Below are 15326 nucleotides of genomic sequence, written 5' to 3'. Positions count from 1 at the left end.
AGAGAGCCTCGGAAACCTGAGAACCATATCTGAAGTCATCTGGTGTCCACCAAAGCCTTTAGCTTTGTCTTAGCTTGTCTTGAGTTTTTGGGGACTTGATAGGACGACCAGAGGAGGACTTCTAAAAACATTTCATAAGGTTAGGATGACCTCCAGATCCAAATCATACAGTGCCTTCTCTTCTGCAAACCCCACTTCAGGCTGCTGGTAGTTGGGTGGCTTAGCTGAATAGTGGCTGGGGTAGTCTGTCTCCTGGTGAGGCGTCTCTTAGGCAGGACTGTGTAACTGAGCTGCCAAACCCCTCAAAGGCAGGATTCCTGCCACTACACTGAGTATAAGGGGCTACGATTACTGAGAAGTCATTGGGTCCCTAGAACCTACCCATGGTCATGGTGACTTTTCTGGACTCTGGAGTCTGCTGCGGGCTTATCCTTTCTTACTTAGTGGTGGAGCTCCTTAGACAGCGCCTCCCCAGCCTAGCACACAGAAATCACGTGTACTCCATGGGAGCTAGACACATGGCCTGCTAGTGAGCTTGTTCATAAGCACCCCACCCACCCACCCCCAGATATCTTAGACTGTAAGTACAAACAGGCTGCCATGTCAACTGAACCTTTTTAATGCTTGGGACCAGTTTAAACACTCAGAAACTCCGGCGTGAAGGTAGTGCTGCAGCGACTTGGGCTTTGGGATCTCCGGGAGGTCAGGCAGCGTTTCAGTGACTGGCTCGTGGGGCCTTACCTTGGTGGTACCACAGTGACCACCCCGGGATGGCTGGCAGAAGTTGTTTTGGTAGGTGGTGTTGGCACAGGGAGGCTGGACCTGCACAAAATGGACGAGGCGCTGGGGGAGCCTACTGAGTCCGGTGCCTGATCGGAAATCGGTCTGGTAGGACGATTCCAGAGGTGGCTGCTGGCTCAATTCCAGCTCGCAGGGTGCCCAGCGCAGGAAAGTGTGTCTCTTCCACAGGCGCTCCAGGTCTTTCCGTCTTCCAATTCCCTGCAGCAGGCAGTAGGGACCCTTCTCAACGGTACGGGCTCTTGGCCCACAGTCTCGGCATCCAGGATTTGCTTGGGCCCCATCTACTCCCAAATCAGCTTGGTAATGCTGGGATTGTGCCTGGCCTCCCTAACCTGTACCCCACATCCTTAATGTTATCATCTTAGCATGAACCCCCACCCCCGCCCAGTGAACTTGGTTCTGTCTGGGGGATGAGGTTTTAGCAGTGGGAAAGGTTATGGGGAAATAGATGCTCTACTTATGTAAGAAACCTGCTCCCTAAAGGCCTCTGGTTTACCCTGCTGCATCCTCTATCGGCCAAGGGACTCCTCCCTCTCCCCCTTCCTCTTTCCAGCACTCACTTTGTCGAAGGAAGTGCGGTTGTCATGCTTGGAGAAGAAGTGTTGCCTTGCTGGCTCCTTGAAAGAAAATGAGAAGAAAGGTGAGGGGCAGGGTATGCTCGCCTGCTCTAGCAGAGACTGCCTCGGGAGACACCACTTCTAAATGCTAAACTGCCAACACCCGGAAAGGGTAGAGACAAATCAAAGTGACATCTCACCCCCACCCCCACCCCTACTCAGAAACTTTGGGACCCCAGGCATGTCTGCCAGGACATCCTGCCGTCAGTGGAGGGCTTTAAATCCAAGTTGTCTAGTACTAGGCTTCAGGCTTCTCCCCTCCACCCATATTCACTACCTAACAACATAGCCATGCTCTGAGCTCTAGGTGACATCTGGAAATGAATATGTCTGTCTGCATTTGAGGGTATCTGCCCAGGCTCAACACCCAACTGGCTATACCACATCTTTGTGTCTAGGTGTGGCAAGGCACCCCCGGACACATCCCGGAGCTGTGACTCACCACTGCTGAACCATACAGCTCAGACAGTGGTACCTGACAGCTAAAGCCAAATAGCCAAGTCTTCTCTGGTTTGTTTGTTTGTTTGTTGTTTTGAGACACAGAGTCTTGCTATGTAGCCCAAGATGGCTTGAAATCCACTATACAGCCCAGGTTGGACTTGAAGATCCTTCTGCTTTGGCCTCCCAGGTGCTGGCATTACAGGCCTGAGTCTCCATACCTGGCTTGTCCTGATTAAAACCACCATCCTCTCCTGCCTGAAGTATCAGAGAATTTCCCACCTATGTCTAGGCTTTTAAGGTTCCACTTCCAGTTTCGTGTCTTCTCAGTAGCCAGAAATTCCTTAAGTACATAAATCAGGTCATAACTTGTTTGCCAAGAATCTGCAAAAGCTCTTCATGTTTACAACCATCAAAACCACAATAGTGATCTGTGACAGCATACAACATGCATCCTTCTTCTGACTCTACTTCCGGACACACTAGACTCCTCTCTAAAGGCCAGCAACTACTTCTGCAGACCTAATCTGGTGAGATCCACCATGGTCTGGTTGGTGGTGTTAGCAATGGGTTGACATCAAGCCCAGATATAATACAGGATTTGGGGTAGGTATCTCGGTCATAGAGTGCTAGCCCAGTTGGTCTGAGGCTTTAGATTTTATCCCCAGACCAGAAAAAGGAAGGAAGGAAGGAAGGAAGGAAGGAAGGAAGGAAGAAAGAAAGAAAGAAAGAAAGAAAGGAAGAAAGAAAGAAAGAAAAATAAAAGAGAAAGAGAAAGAAAGAAAAAAGGAAGAAATGGGGGAAAGGGAAAGAAAGGAAGAAAAGGAACCAGTTGCAGCAAAGATTGATGGGTCAGGTAAATGACATCTGTGGCTTGTCTTTAACCGTCTACCCTTTTGGCACTTCCTGTTTTGGATACTGTAGATCTGGAAGTAAGCTCTAAACAGTGTGATTAGCTTTTCTCTTTTTCCTTATAAAGAAGGTGACACATTTGGCACTAACCCCCCAGGTCTACACACACACACACCAAATCAACTCATAATCAACCAACCAAAAAACAAAGCTATTTAGAAAAAAATAGGAAAAATTCTTCAGAATTTAAGGCAGATGAAGAGTTCTTACACTTGACACTAAAATCAAAAGCCAAAAGAAGAAAAAGATAGCCAGGTGTGGTGGGCTAGGCTGTAATCCCAGCAGGTGTTGTGGGCTAGGATGTAATCCCAACATTTGGGAGGTAGGAAAAAGATCAAGAGGTCAAGACTGCTCTTTGCTATAGAGCATGTTTGAGGTCAACCTCAAACGGTATTTAGATTTCTTAGTTAAATTAAACCAGGTCTAATAAGACTTAAATATGTTTTTGTTCTGGGCAACTAGATGATAGGGGAGATGGCTCAGTGGTTAGGTGTGCTTACTGCTCTTGCAGACAATCCAGGTTCAGTTCCCACAGTTTATCATGTGGCTTACAACCACTTGTAACTCCTGGTCCAGGAGAGAATCTTTTGGCCTCTTCTACTCCCTGCACACTCTTGGTGGATATAAAATCATTCACACACACAAATACACAGAAATGAATAAATGTTTAAAAATAAATAAATTAAAAAAATAAATCTTAAAAAAAAAAAAAACAAAACAAAAACTATGCCAGCCATGACCACCATATCTAAAAATCCCAGTGCTTAGGAGGCTAAGGAGAGAGGTTTGTTATCAGTTCAAAGCCAGCCTGGGCTACACAGGGAAACCCTGTCTCCCAAAAAGATTTTCCTATGAAAATCAAAAAAATAAAAAATAAATAAAAAAAGAAATGAAAGCTACAGAGTGGGGGGGGATATACTTGCAAACCACCTATTCAACAAGGGACTAGAATCTAGAATATATTTTAAAATAATATTGCAATAGTAAAAAAATAAATGATCTAATAAGAAAATAGACCAACAAAATAAAAGTATTTCATTAAAAAAAAGAATATATAGATGGCATATAACATGAGAAGATGCTGGACATCAACAAATGCTGGATAAATGCAGGTCAAAATCGATGAAATCTCATCAGCCATGTATCAGAGTGGCTAAAAATGGAGACAATGTCAAATGTTGGTGAAGAGTCAGGGAAACTGGATCATTCATGCACTGCTAGTGGGCATGTAAAATGGCAAGGCTACAATGGAGAACAGCTTGGCAGTTCCTTTAAAAAACTAAACATGCAACTACCATATGATCCAGCAACTGAGCTCCTGGGCATCTGTCCCAAAGAAAAGAAAACTTATGTTCACCCAGAGATCTGCACAAATGCTCTTAGCAGCTTTATTTATAAGAGCCAAAATTGGAATCAGCTCAGATACCCTTTAATAAAGCGAATGCTCAAACAATCCAAGCCATACAAACCGTAGAACACTACTTAGTAATGAAGAGATGAGCTATTTATAGTCACAACAACTTGGATGACTCTCCAGGAAATTACACTGAGCCAAGGAAACCAAGCTCCAAGGTTGCATACTGTATTATTATACGTATGTGGCAGTTTTCCCCTTTAAGTTGTGGATTTGTTGAGACAGGGCTGACAGACGGTCCTGGGCTCACTGTCTAGCTTAGGCTAGCCTGAAACTTGTAGCAATCCTGCCTCAGCTTTCCAACTGCTGGGGTTATAGTGGTGGGCCATAAGGCCTCGGTAATTCTTTTTTCTTTTGAGACAAGGCCTCCCTATGTAGGCCTGAGGATCTAAGCTCCACCCCCAGAACCCACATACTAAATTGGGTATGGTCCTGAAGTGGTGCACCCTTGCAATTCCAGGGCTTGGGAGTAGAGACAAGAAGCTCCCTGGGGACTCCAGCCAGCTTAGCTGGATTAACAAATCCCAGGTCACGGTAAGGAGCCCTGTTCTCAAGGTGGATAGTTGTCCTGAAGAACAGCACTCACATCTGACCTCTGGCCTCCATATACATATGTGTGTGTGCACACAAATAGATGCACAAAAAAAAAAAGTGAAATCTGGAAATCTGGATCAAGTTCCAACTGACCTCCAAGTTTCTCCCATCTCTTCTCAGCTGCAGAGTCATACACAGCCTAGAATGGATGCCTCTGTTGTCAGAGGCAGCCCTGACTCTGGAAACTCATTATCCCCATGGTGGCAGGATAATCTATCTACTCCCACTGATTCCAGTTTTACTCTCTCACAACTGTGGGAGCCTGGTGAGAAGGAGTCATTTCCTCTCCCGCCCAGGCAGTTCTGGGTATCCTTGCCCTCGAGAAGAAGTATTAGCTGTGTCTTTGTCTCTCAGCCATTTAGGCTTCTCTTCCATTAAGGTATCTGAGCAGGTAGGTCTAGAGACATGATTCTCAATTTAGAGTCCTTGGAGAGAAAAACAGGTCCCACTGGGAAGAGTCAGGATTTCCATATAGGAGAGCTAAGGGTTCTGAGGAACCTGGAAAGTCTCAAGTCAGTAGGGTGCTAGAGAAGAGCCTCTGTGTCACATGGGGTCATAGGGAACAGCAGGGCTTGGAACACTGCAACTAAAGGACCTACTCCATCTATGAGTCTCTGTGATGCTTCTCGTCTGCCTTTAGGAACCAACACTGATATTACAGGTCCCAAGGGTCAGGCAGGTGAAGGTGAGAGTAAAGCCATATGGTTCAGAAGGAAAATAAAAATAGAAAATAAAAAGTTTTCCCCATATCCAAATGTCACAAATGTTTATGTGCTCTAAACCAGAGGAAAGTGTTGCCATGTCTCAGGAAGGCTGTTAAACAATAGCTGTAACCAGCCAGCTGGAGCTGTTCCTTGCAGCCAGTAAGAAAGAAAATATGTACCTTTCCTGGGCAGTTCTATTAATTAAGAGAGGCTTAGCCTGAGAAAGAACCATGAGACTTGACATTTATTCAAGCCAAGTGCAACACAGACAGATCACGCTGTTTGGTGCATTTGATAATGCTAGATAATGTCTCAAGTCTTTAATTTGATCAGCAGCCAAAACGTGTCCTGAGGGGTAGGATATTTGCTCTCTGGAAGGCCAACTGTCTGGGGGATACTGTAAAAATCCAGCAGGAATGTTCTGGATTGCTTCTGTCTCTGTCTTTCACCCCCCACACCTCCCTTTCTCTGTCTCTGGAATAGATGACGTAGTATGAGTGTCTCTGAACCCCTGACCTTCAAGACTTCACCTCCCAAGTGCTGGAACTGCAGGCATGTGCCACCACACCTGGCTTCCTCAAGCTTTCAAAAGGAAGGAGGGAGACTGCTGATGAGCAATGTGGAGCTGCATTTGGCCTGATTTTGTAAGCATTGCCAATAAGTCCTTCCAACTGGTAGATGCTAAGAATGCTAAGAAATATGGCAGCCTCCAAGACCCTGCTGTCAGCCTGAGAAAGCAATTCCTGAAAATCCAGATGGCAGATCGAGGCAGTCCTGGCAATGGGCTGGGGAGCAAGAAGCTGCGGTGGCGGGTGGAACGTGTTTCTCTGGGCTTTCCTCCTCCCTGTCCTTGTTTGGAAGGCAGATTGAGTACAGACACCACTGTGACCCCTGAGATGCCCTGGGAGGAGACAGAGGAACATAAATAGGAAAATGTTTCTTCTCTCCTTCTGCTCCTGGCTGACTGATTCTCCTCTCCTCCTCCACACCTGTTTTTCTTTTCTTGACTCCAGCAGCCATGTTGCTACCCTGTCCCTTTGGGCTCTTCTGGGATAACAGTGAAGGCCGTTTGCCTGCTTGTTTATTTGCTTATTCAGTATTGTTTTGAGGCATCATCTCATGTATTCTCAAACACACAATAAAATTGAGGGAAACTTTGACAATATGACCCTCCTGGGCACAGGGATCGCAGTCACTTGCCTTGTTTATTCAGTGCTCTGGATCAAACCCATGGCTTCATGCTTGCTGGGCCAACACTCTACCAACTGAGCTACAGCCCCAACCAGTTTGTTGACACAGCATCTTGCTTCATAGCCCTGCCAGGCCTAAAGTTTGCTAAATGCCCCAGACTGGCTTTGAATTCCTTTGCCTCTCAAGTGCTACAATTACAAGACGTGTATAACCAAAGCCCGACAGTTGGATGTTAAACAGTGAGACTAGCTGTGCTGGCTCATGGCTGTAATCATAGACTCTAAGAAGTTGGAGCAGGAGGATTGTTTTGTGTTCAAGGCCAGCCTGGGCTACTGATTCTTATCCTCTATCCAAAACAAAGAAAATCTTGTGATACCATCTTTTCCTGGGGCCTCCATAGCTACTGCTTTGTAAGCAAATGCTCCTGAGTTTTTCTGTTTTTGCATATGACTTTTAATATGAGACTCTGACTGGTGTACACACTTCAGCTTCTCTTTGTCTGCAGGCATGAAAATGGTGGAGGGCTGGGCCTGCATCCTCCTCATGTGCTGTTGAATCCTGGTTCTGTTATTCTGTGCCATCTATCTTTCCCGGTCCTCCCTAGCCAGGCATGTGAGCTAGTACCAGCCACCACCTCCAGCTAAGAGGAGACTTTCTCTTGTTCCCAAGTAATAGGACAGGGAGGTTGGCCATGGAGTTTGTGGCCTCGAAGAATCTGAAATGAAGGTAGGCTCAGCAAGATGCAAGGCTTTCTTCTTAGGTCCTAAGGGTGCTATTCTTCATAGCTACCCACCTTACTTTGGCTTGGAACCTTCTCCCATTCAGAAGGAGCCTGCTCTTCTCTAGCATTTTGGTAGAAATCTGGTATTTTGAGCCCAAGGTCCCAGTCCTGCTGTCCCAGGGTTAGACTGTTCCCAGGTGACTGACTTGTCAGTCTGTTTCTGCAAGGGCTGAGATGATGATCTTAGGGGCCTGCATCCTCAAGATGCAGGAACTGTCCTTTCCTTCCCACTGCCCTCAGGGATGCCTCGTACCTTACATCTCTGTAGGAACACTGCTGGAGGTGGGGGCTTGGCAGCAAGCCGGTATTCTCCCGCACTTTCACTCTTGACTTGACCTCGGTAGTGCCCGTAGAAGCCACTGTTGTGCTATATAAAAAGCCAGGAGGAAATTATGGTAAAGTCCACTTAAATCCTTACCCAGGATTCCTGGAAACCAGAAACCCCTCTTGAAGTTTCTGAGACAGAATAGAATTGAAGAGGATCAATTCTCCTGGACTGGAGCCAGTACAGGGTTGTCCCCTTTTATTCATTTGGACAAGCGGCCTCAAAACGTTGATCTTTCTGGGCTGTGTGTGTGGACAGGAAAGGGCACCATATAGGCATACTTCTGTAGGCTACTGTTGAGTAGGGTGGTATGACCTTGGGGTCTGAGAACAAATCCCTTTTGTTCCTCTCCTCACAATATTAATACTGGGTCAAGAGTCCCCAGGACCAAGAAGCCAATAGATATTTCTTTTGGATTGATTGACAAGGCTATGACCTCTCATTTACCAGCTACTATGCCATTCTGGGGGCAAAATGGACACCTCTGAACTTGGGACACTCAAGACATAAGTTTTTCCAAAAGAGGCTACAACCAATAGAGAACCCAAGTCAGAGAAAGGAGCTGGCAAAAACAAAAAAGAGAAATAAAAGCTGGGAGGTGGCTTGATCTTGGGAAGTGCACACCTTCAGTCCCAGTACTTGAGAGGCAGACCTGTGTTTAAGGCCAGCCTGGTCTATGCAGTGAGTTCCAGGACAGCCGGGGCTACACAAAAAAAAACCCTATCTTGAAAAATGGGAAAACAAGATAAACATCCAGAAATAAATACTTGTCAGCCAGGCATGGTGGCTCATACATGTAATATAAACAGTTTGGTGGCTGAGGTGGGGGGGATACTGTGAATTCAAGGCTATACTGGACTACACTGAGAGCTAAGTTAAGACCATGGAAAGAGACATGTTGGCAATAAGAAGGGGTTCAGGGGTACTCAGCATTGAATGAAAGAGGGTGACAGAGGATAAAATGACCAAATACATTTATATGCATATATGAGATGGTCACAGAATAAGAACCATTTGGAGGGGAGGCACTGGAGAGATGGTTCAGCAATTAAACGCACTGTTTGCTCTTCCAGAGGACCTGAGTTTGATTCCTGGCATCTAAATGCTGTTCACAACCATCTATCTATAATTATTATAATTATTATAGTTCTAGGAAATCTGATACCATCTCATTGTCTGTCTTCCTTGGGCACCAGACACACACATGGTGCACAGACATAACACTTATACATGTAAAATGAGAAAATACTCTTAAAAAAGTTAAGTTCCTCTGGAAAGGCTGTGCAGATATCATTAGGTGGACGTTCCTGGACAATTACATCAGGTAACTTCTAAGGCCCAGTCCTTTTGGGTTGAGTCCTCTTGAAGATCCAAGTTCCCACAATCGTAAGGCAGAGGCTGGCCTTCAGCTACCACAGCAGACTCCTTGACATCTCTTCCCACCTCACTGAAGATTTGCATCATAGCTAGTCTAACTGTTCCTGGATTGTTTGTGGACACCCCTTGACTCTCTACTCAGTTTAAATTTAACGATATTTTACCTCAATAGCATTCACTGTGCTCCAGGCATGGGGATGGGTCCAGAAAATAGACAAAACCATAAACAATAATTTCCCGATGTTCTCAAGCTAGACAGTACTTAGTCCCAACGTTCTGACAGAGCCTGGGAGGACCAGTGAAAAACTGTACATAAATACTAGGAGGTTCAACTGCTTAGCAGGAGAGCAGGAAGCAATGCAGTTTCAGAGGTATAGAGACATGGAGGAGGAGAGGGCAGCTAAGACCTCTGCCTGCCGGGGGAAATGGAATGCTACCTCTCTTCACCTTCAGGATTCACAAAGATTTTATGCTGGCCAGAGGGTGAGGATTAACTCTTACCCAGGAGCCTATTAAAGCACCTTGCATCTTTCCACCAAGGGAGCCAAAAAGGCAAACTTTCCTCTTGTCCTTGTGAAGCTACATCTGAGGAGAGGGAATCTCTGGAGGTCAGCTGTTTGTTGCTTAGTAACGCAGGGAGGCTGTGACTGCATAATGCTGCAGTTGGGGCAGCACCCTGCCTGTCGCCCTTTTGTCCTTGCTTCTCAGATTCCGCTGTGTGAGAGAACTCCCACTCTAGTGACTTCGGAGAGCTTTTATACAAACGTGCAGAGCCCCTCCCACAGCAGAGTCTGATGAACTGGCCAATAAAATAGTAAAAACCACTTTAGAGGCAAACACTGTGTTTCAAAACTAATAAAATAATATTGCTAGAGACATAAATTCAGGCAGAGCTTGAGGGTGATTTTTCCTAATGGCCAACTTCCCTGTGACATTTCTCCTAAATTCAATGGCATGCTTTCTAAATTTACCAGAAATCTTAAGCCAGGTGGGAACATTGTAATTCCACACTTGGGAAGCGAATCAGAGGTTGAAAGGCAGTCTTGCTTATAAGATTTGAGGTTAGCCTAGTCTACACAATGAATGCCGGGCCAGCCCCAGCTATATAGTAAGAAGCTGCCTTAATCTGTGCCACATATTACTGGTGGACAAAAAAAAAAAAAAAAAAAAAAAAAAAAAAAAAGTGGGATGAAAATATAAAACATGCATAAAAGTGATAATAAATTCAGGATAGAAGTCACTTAGGGGGAAGAGGATTGGGATTGGGGAGGAGGAGGACTTCAACTGTTTAATTTATTCTTTCTTTTTAGGGTAGAATCTCATGTAGCCTAGGCTGGCACTAAACTGGCTTCGTAGCTGAGGATGGCTTTAACTTTCTGACTCACCTGCCTTTGCCTCCCAGGTCCTGGAACTTCAGACATTTACCACCATGTCTAAGATGATTAAATCAGATTTGTGAAAAAAGAAAAAGATTTGTGATGATCTTATAATTTTACCATCATCACCACCATCACCATCATTATCTGTGGTCCTGCTCAAACACAGGCCTCACTGTATTCTAGGCAAGCAGTCTACTACTACACTATGGCCCTTTTATTGTTATTTGTGGCTGTTGCACTAAGTTACTTAGGCTGGCCTTCATCTCACTCTGGGTCACAGATGAATGTTGAAATTGTGATGCCTGGAGCCACCAGGGCACCTCTGTCTTTCTTAATTTTTGTTTTGTTTTATTTATTTATTTATTTTTGAAGGACAAAGTTTTTCTGTGTAGCCCTGGCTGTCCTGGAACTCACTCTGTAGACCAGGCTAGGCTGGTCTTGAACTCACAGAGATCCACCAGCCTCTGCCTCTGGAGTGCTGAGACTAAGGGTGTGCACCACTACCATCCTGCTTTTGTTTTGCTTTGTTTTAATTTTCTGGGGATTTTTAGTTCTTCACTCTGTAGCCCAGATTGGTTTGGAAGTCACAGAAAATACTATTGCTTCAGCATTCCAAGTACTGAGATTAAAGGTGTGACTAACTGGGTCCCACTATCTCTATCTTTTCCCTTTTTTTTTTTGAGACAGGGTTTTTCCACTCTCTATTCCAGACTTCCCAGAAACCAGCTATGTAGCCCAGGCTGGTCTCCAATTCCAGATCCACCTACGTGTCTCTAGGACTACAGGTCTCACCATACTTGGCTAATTTATTTTTTGCTGTACCAGTGATAGAACCCAGGACCTTCCATATGTCACACATGCTTTCTACTGCTGAGCTCTATATCCCAAACTAGGTTGTGGGTTTTGCTTGTATTTTGAGATAGAATCTCACTATGTAGTTCTGGATAAGCTAGAACCCCTTATATAGGCCAGGATGGCTTTGAACTTGGATCCATCCTCTTACTTATGCAAGTACTAGGATTTCAGGTATGTGCTTCTATGCCTGACTTTGTTTGACACAGGGTCTCATATATCCCAGTCTGGCCCCAAACTCACTCTATAGCCAAAAAGACCTTAAATTTCTGATTTTCTTGCCTCCATCCACTCAGAGTGCTGGGATTCCAGATGTATACCATAATTATCTCCATTGTTTTGTTACCATAGAGAGTGTACATTTTTTAGAATTTTATATAAATAGAACCATACAATATGTACCTTTTGTGTCTGACTTCTACTTAGCATAATTATCTGAGGTTTATGGGCACGGGTGTTAATAATTCTTCCGTCATTTTTAGTACTTTTTAATTTCTGTTTTTTTGTTTTTGTTTTTCGAAACAGGGTTTCTCTGTGTAGTCCTGACTGTCTTAGAATTCACTCTGTAGATCAAGCTGTCCTGGAACTCAGATTCGCCAGTCTCTACATCCTGAGTGCCGAGATTAATGGCGTGAGAACACCTCACAGCTTCAATTAAAAAAAAAATTTTTTTTTTTGGTTTGTTTTGTTTTGCCTTTGTGTATGTGTGAGTTTATGCTCATGCCCCTGCACACACGTCAAAGTCAGGATGAAGGGTTCCCAGAACTTATTTCTACTTTCGTGGGTCCTGAGCATTAAAGCTTGGTGGCATCTTGCTGACTCTTGAGTTCCCGGTTGTGTGGATGTAGCAAATCTCTTCACTGTGGCTCCAGATGCCTCAGCTACTTTGATGTATCAGGCAATGGTGAACTCAAAGGCCAGCAAGATGCTTAGCCATATCCTTTGGCGTCCTGGCCCACCCTACATGCGGCCCTCAAAGGCAACATTGGACATTCCTGAAGTCCTCCATTTTTCAGGTTTGCAATGGGGTTGGGGCAGTGGACCCCGAGAGGGTCTGTGCTGAGCAACCGGGCCTGAGGGTCCGGGCTCGTGGGGTCTGCGGGCTGCCTGTGGCTTAAGGCGCTCCGTGGTGGGAAGTAAGCGGACTGTTAAAACCGTTTGGACCGTTAAAGAAACAAAGAACAAAAACGGAACAAAAAAACAAAAACAAAAACAAAAAAAACAAAAACAAACAAACAAACAAAAAAACCCTCGGGCCTCGTGCGGCAGGGGGCGGAGTCAAGGATCGGCGTCCTCATTGGTGAGCGCAGCCGGGGGCGGGGCCTCACCTCGGCGGGCTTTCCGCAGGCGACCCGGAAGTCGCTGGAAGGTGTGCGTGTGGTAACCTGTGTGGTACGTGTGGAGGTGAGAACACGAGGGCTGTGGGCCGGGAGTGGCGTGAGGAGTGGGAAGAGATGAGGAGGTTGGGGAACAGTAGGGAGCCTCGCAGGCCCAGTCGCCGGAAGCCTTAACTGAGGGCCACTTGGCCCCCGGAAGCCTGGTCTGAGGCTCTCGGCTCCTGTTAGACCCTCACAGGGCCCGAGCTTCCAGTGGGAGATGAGTCAAGCCTGGGAAACCAGTGAACGGGGAGGCAGAGAAGCCAACTGGAAATTTGTTCTAATTGTTACGAACAAACAAAATTTTTTAAAAAAGTAAGACGTCTGGGAAACACGTAGGAATGATATCCAGGAACCTTGAGGATCTCTTAAAACATTTTAGTCAGGCAGCGGTGGAGGTGCCCCCCTTTGATCCCAACACTCGGAGACGGAGGCAGGCGGATCTCCGAATTTGAGGCCAGCCTGGTCTACAAAGCCAGGACAAAGCAAAAAAAAAAAAAAAAGTTTTGTTGTTTTTTTAATTACTTATCTACAAGGAGGGAGTTTCATGAAGGTCAGAGGACAGTTTTCAAGAATTGGTTCTGATCTGCCAAGTGGATCTTGGGGATTGAACTTGAATAGTCAGAGCTGCTAACAAGCACTTTTACCCATGAAGCTATCTGTTTAGTCCTTGGAGAAAGCTTCTTGACCAAACAATATGAGCGAAGAATCAACTGTCCATTAGGTGGAAGGGGACCAGACGTCTTGGGAAGAAACTAGCTTTTTCAGCATTAAAGGAGGGGATGTAGAGGATGTAGGTTGCAGTGTGGGGAGGGAGGTGTTGAAGGCTTTCACTCAGATTGTCAGAGCTGGAATAGGACAGCCTGAGTCATAGAGGTAGTTCCAGATGTATCTGTTGTTAAATAGTGGAACCCTGCCCCTGCAAACCAAGCTGGACATGGTGAAGGGATCGATCCTGTCTGTGGGTGTGGGAGAGCCGGGTTGGGGTTCATAACAAGATCCTGGATAAAAAACAAAATATCCAAGCACTAGGTAGGCAGAGGCAGGCAGATCTCTGAACTTGAGGTTAGCCAGGTGTCTTAGTCAGGGTTTCTATTCCCGTACAAATATCATGACCAAGAAGCAAGTTGGGGAGGAAAGGGTTCATTCAGCTTACACTTCCACATTGCTGTTCATCACCAAAGAAAGTCTTGACTGGAACTCAAGCAGGTCAGGAAGCAGGAGCTGATGCAGAGGCCATGGAGGGATGTCACTTACTGGCTTGCTTCTCATGGCTTGCTCAGCCTGCTTTCTTATAGAACCCAGGTCTGCCAGCCCAGGGATGATACCACCCACAATGGGCTGGGTCCTCCCCCTCCAACCCTCCTGATCACTAGTTGAGAAAATGCCTTACAGCTGGATCTCATGGAGGCATTTCCTCAACTGAGGCTCCTTTCTCTGTGATAACTCCAGCTTGTGTCAGGTTGACACACAACCAGCCAGTACACCAGGGCTACATAGTGAGACTATGTCAAAATTAGTAAATAAAATCCCAAAACCATCTGGGCTGTGGAGGTGCATGCCTTTAATGCCACCACTCAGGAGGCAGAGGCAGGTGGGAATCTGAGTTCCAGGCCAGAATAATATACAGAGTAAGTTTCATGACAGCCAGGGCTACACAGAGAAACCCTGTCTTGAAAGAACACAACAAAACTAAAGATTCACATTTCAAACAAGTGGGGATTTGCCATGTTGGTTTTTTTTTTTTTTTTAATGTATTTTATTTATATGAGTACACCAGAAGAAGGCATCGGATCCCATGACAGATGGTTGTGAGCCACCATGTGGTTGCTGGGAATTGAACTCAGGACCTCTGGAAGAGCAGTCGGTGCTCTTAACCACTGAGCCATCTCTCCAGCCCCCAGGGCTTTGCCATGTTAAATGCAGATGATGTTAGTCTGAAGATGTGTTAGCTGAGAAGCAGCTGTGGGGTCAAGTATATCCCTGGTGGGTCCCCTGGACTCGCTGAAGGCCCCACACTCCTGAAGACTTCCACAGTGTTGTCCTATATCAACCAAACTATGCTCAGTAATCTCACATCCAGTCTGGGGGGAAAAAAAGTCCAGAAATTCAGAGTGTATGATAGGCCAGAGGGAGGAGCCACTCTGACTCCCAGGGCTACCCTCACTTCACACGCATTCTTCCTTTATTCATCTAGCCAGAGCCCTTCTTGGGGCTTCACTTTCCTTTCCTGCTTTCTTTAATAAAGATGATTTGATAAATGAAGAGGGAACCCTGCACTTGAAAGTTTCAAGTGTGTGCATTTAAAGTGTCATTTACCTTGATGGATAGGCATAGTGGGATGACCCATCTGGTCATTAGTCCATGTCTGGTGGAATCATCAAGGAGAAAGCTTTGGCTGATAGGATCTCTATTCTCTGGAAAGAGAAAAGCTCATTCAGTTAAGGGGAGACAAGTAAAAGCACAGAAGACTAGGTCAGGCTGAGGACATTAGCCCATGTGGTCCTTAGACATAATTAAGAGAATAGTAAGAATATGTCCCCCCCCTCTTTTGGAGACAGCCTT

At 45.7% G+C, this 15326-nt stretch overlaps 1 protein-coding gene across 1 annotated transcript; it reads right to left on the bottom strand.

Moving 5' to 3' along the window:
- Positions 1-603: 603 nt before the first annotated feature.
- Positions 604-9682, bottom strand: CIMIP7 (ciliary microtubule inner protein 7; the record flags this gene model as incomplete). The annotated part of the gene is made up of 4 exons (XM_080934296.1): positions 604-1020; positions 1362-1418; positions 7706-7819; positions 9656-9682. 4 exons carry the CDS (start codon positions 9680-9682, stop codon positions 604-606), a joined length of 615 nt encoding a protein of 204 aa, XP_080790422.1.
- Between the last annotated feature and the right edge of the window lie 5644 nt (positions 9683-15326).

Source organism: Micromys minutus (genome assembly GCF_963924665.1).
Source record: "Micromys minutus genome assembly, chromosome: 21".
NCBI lineage: Eukaryota > Metazoa > Chordata > Mammalia > Rodentia > Muridae > Micromys > Micromys minutus.
This window is presented reverse-complemented; position numbering and strand designations above follow the sequence as displayed.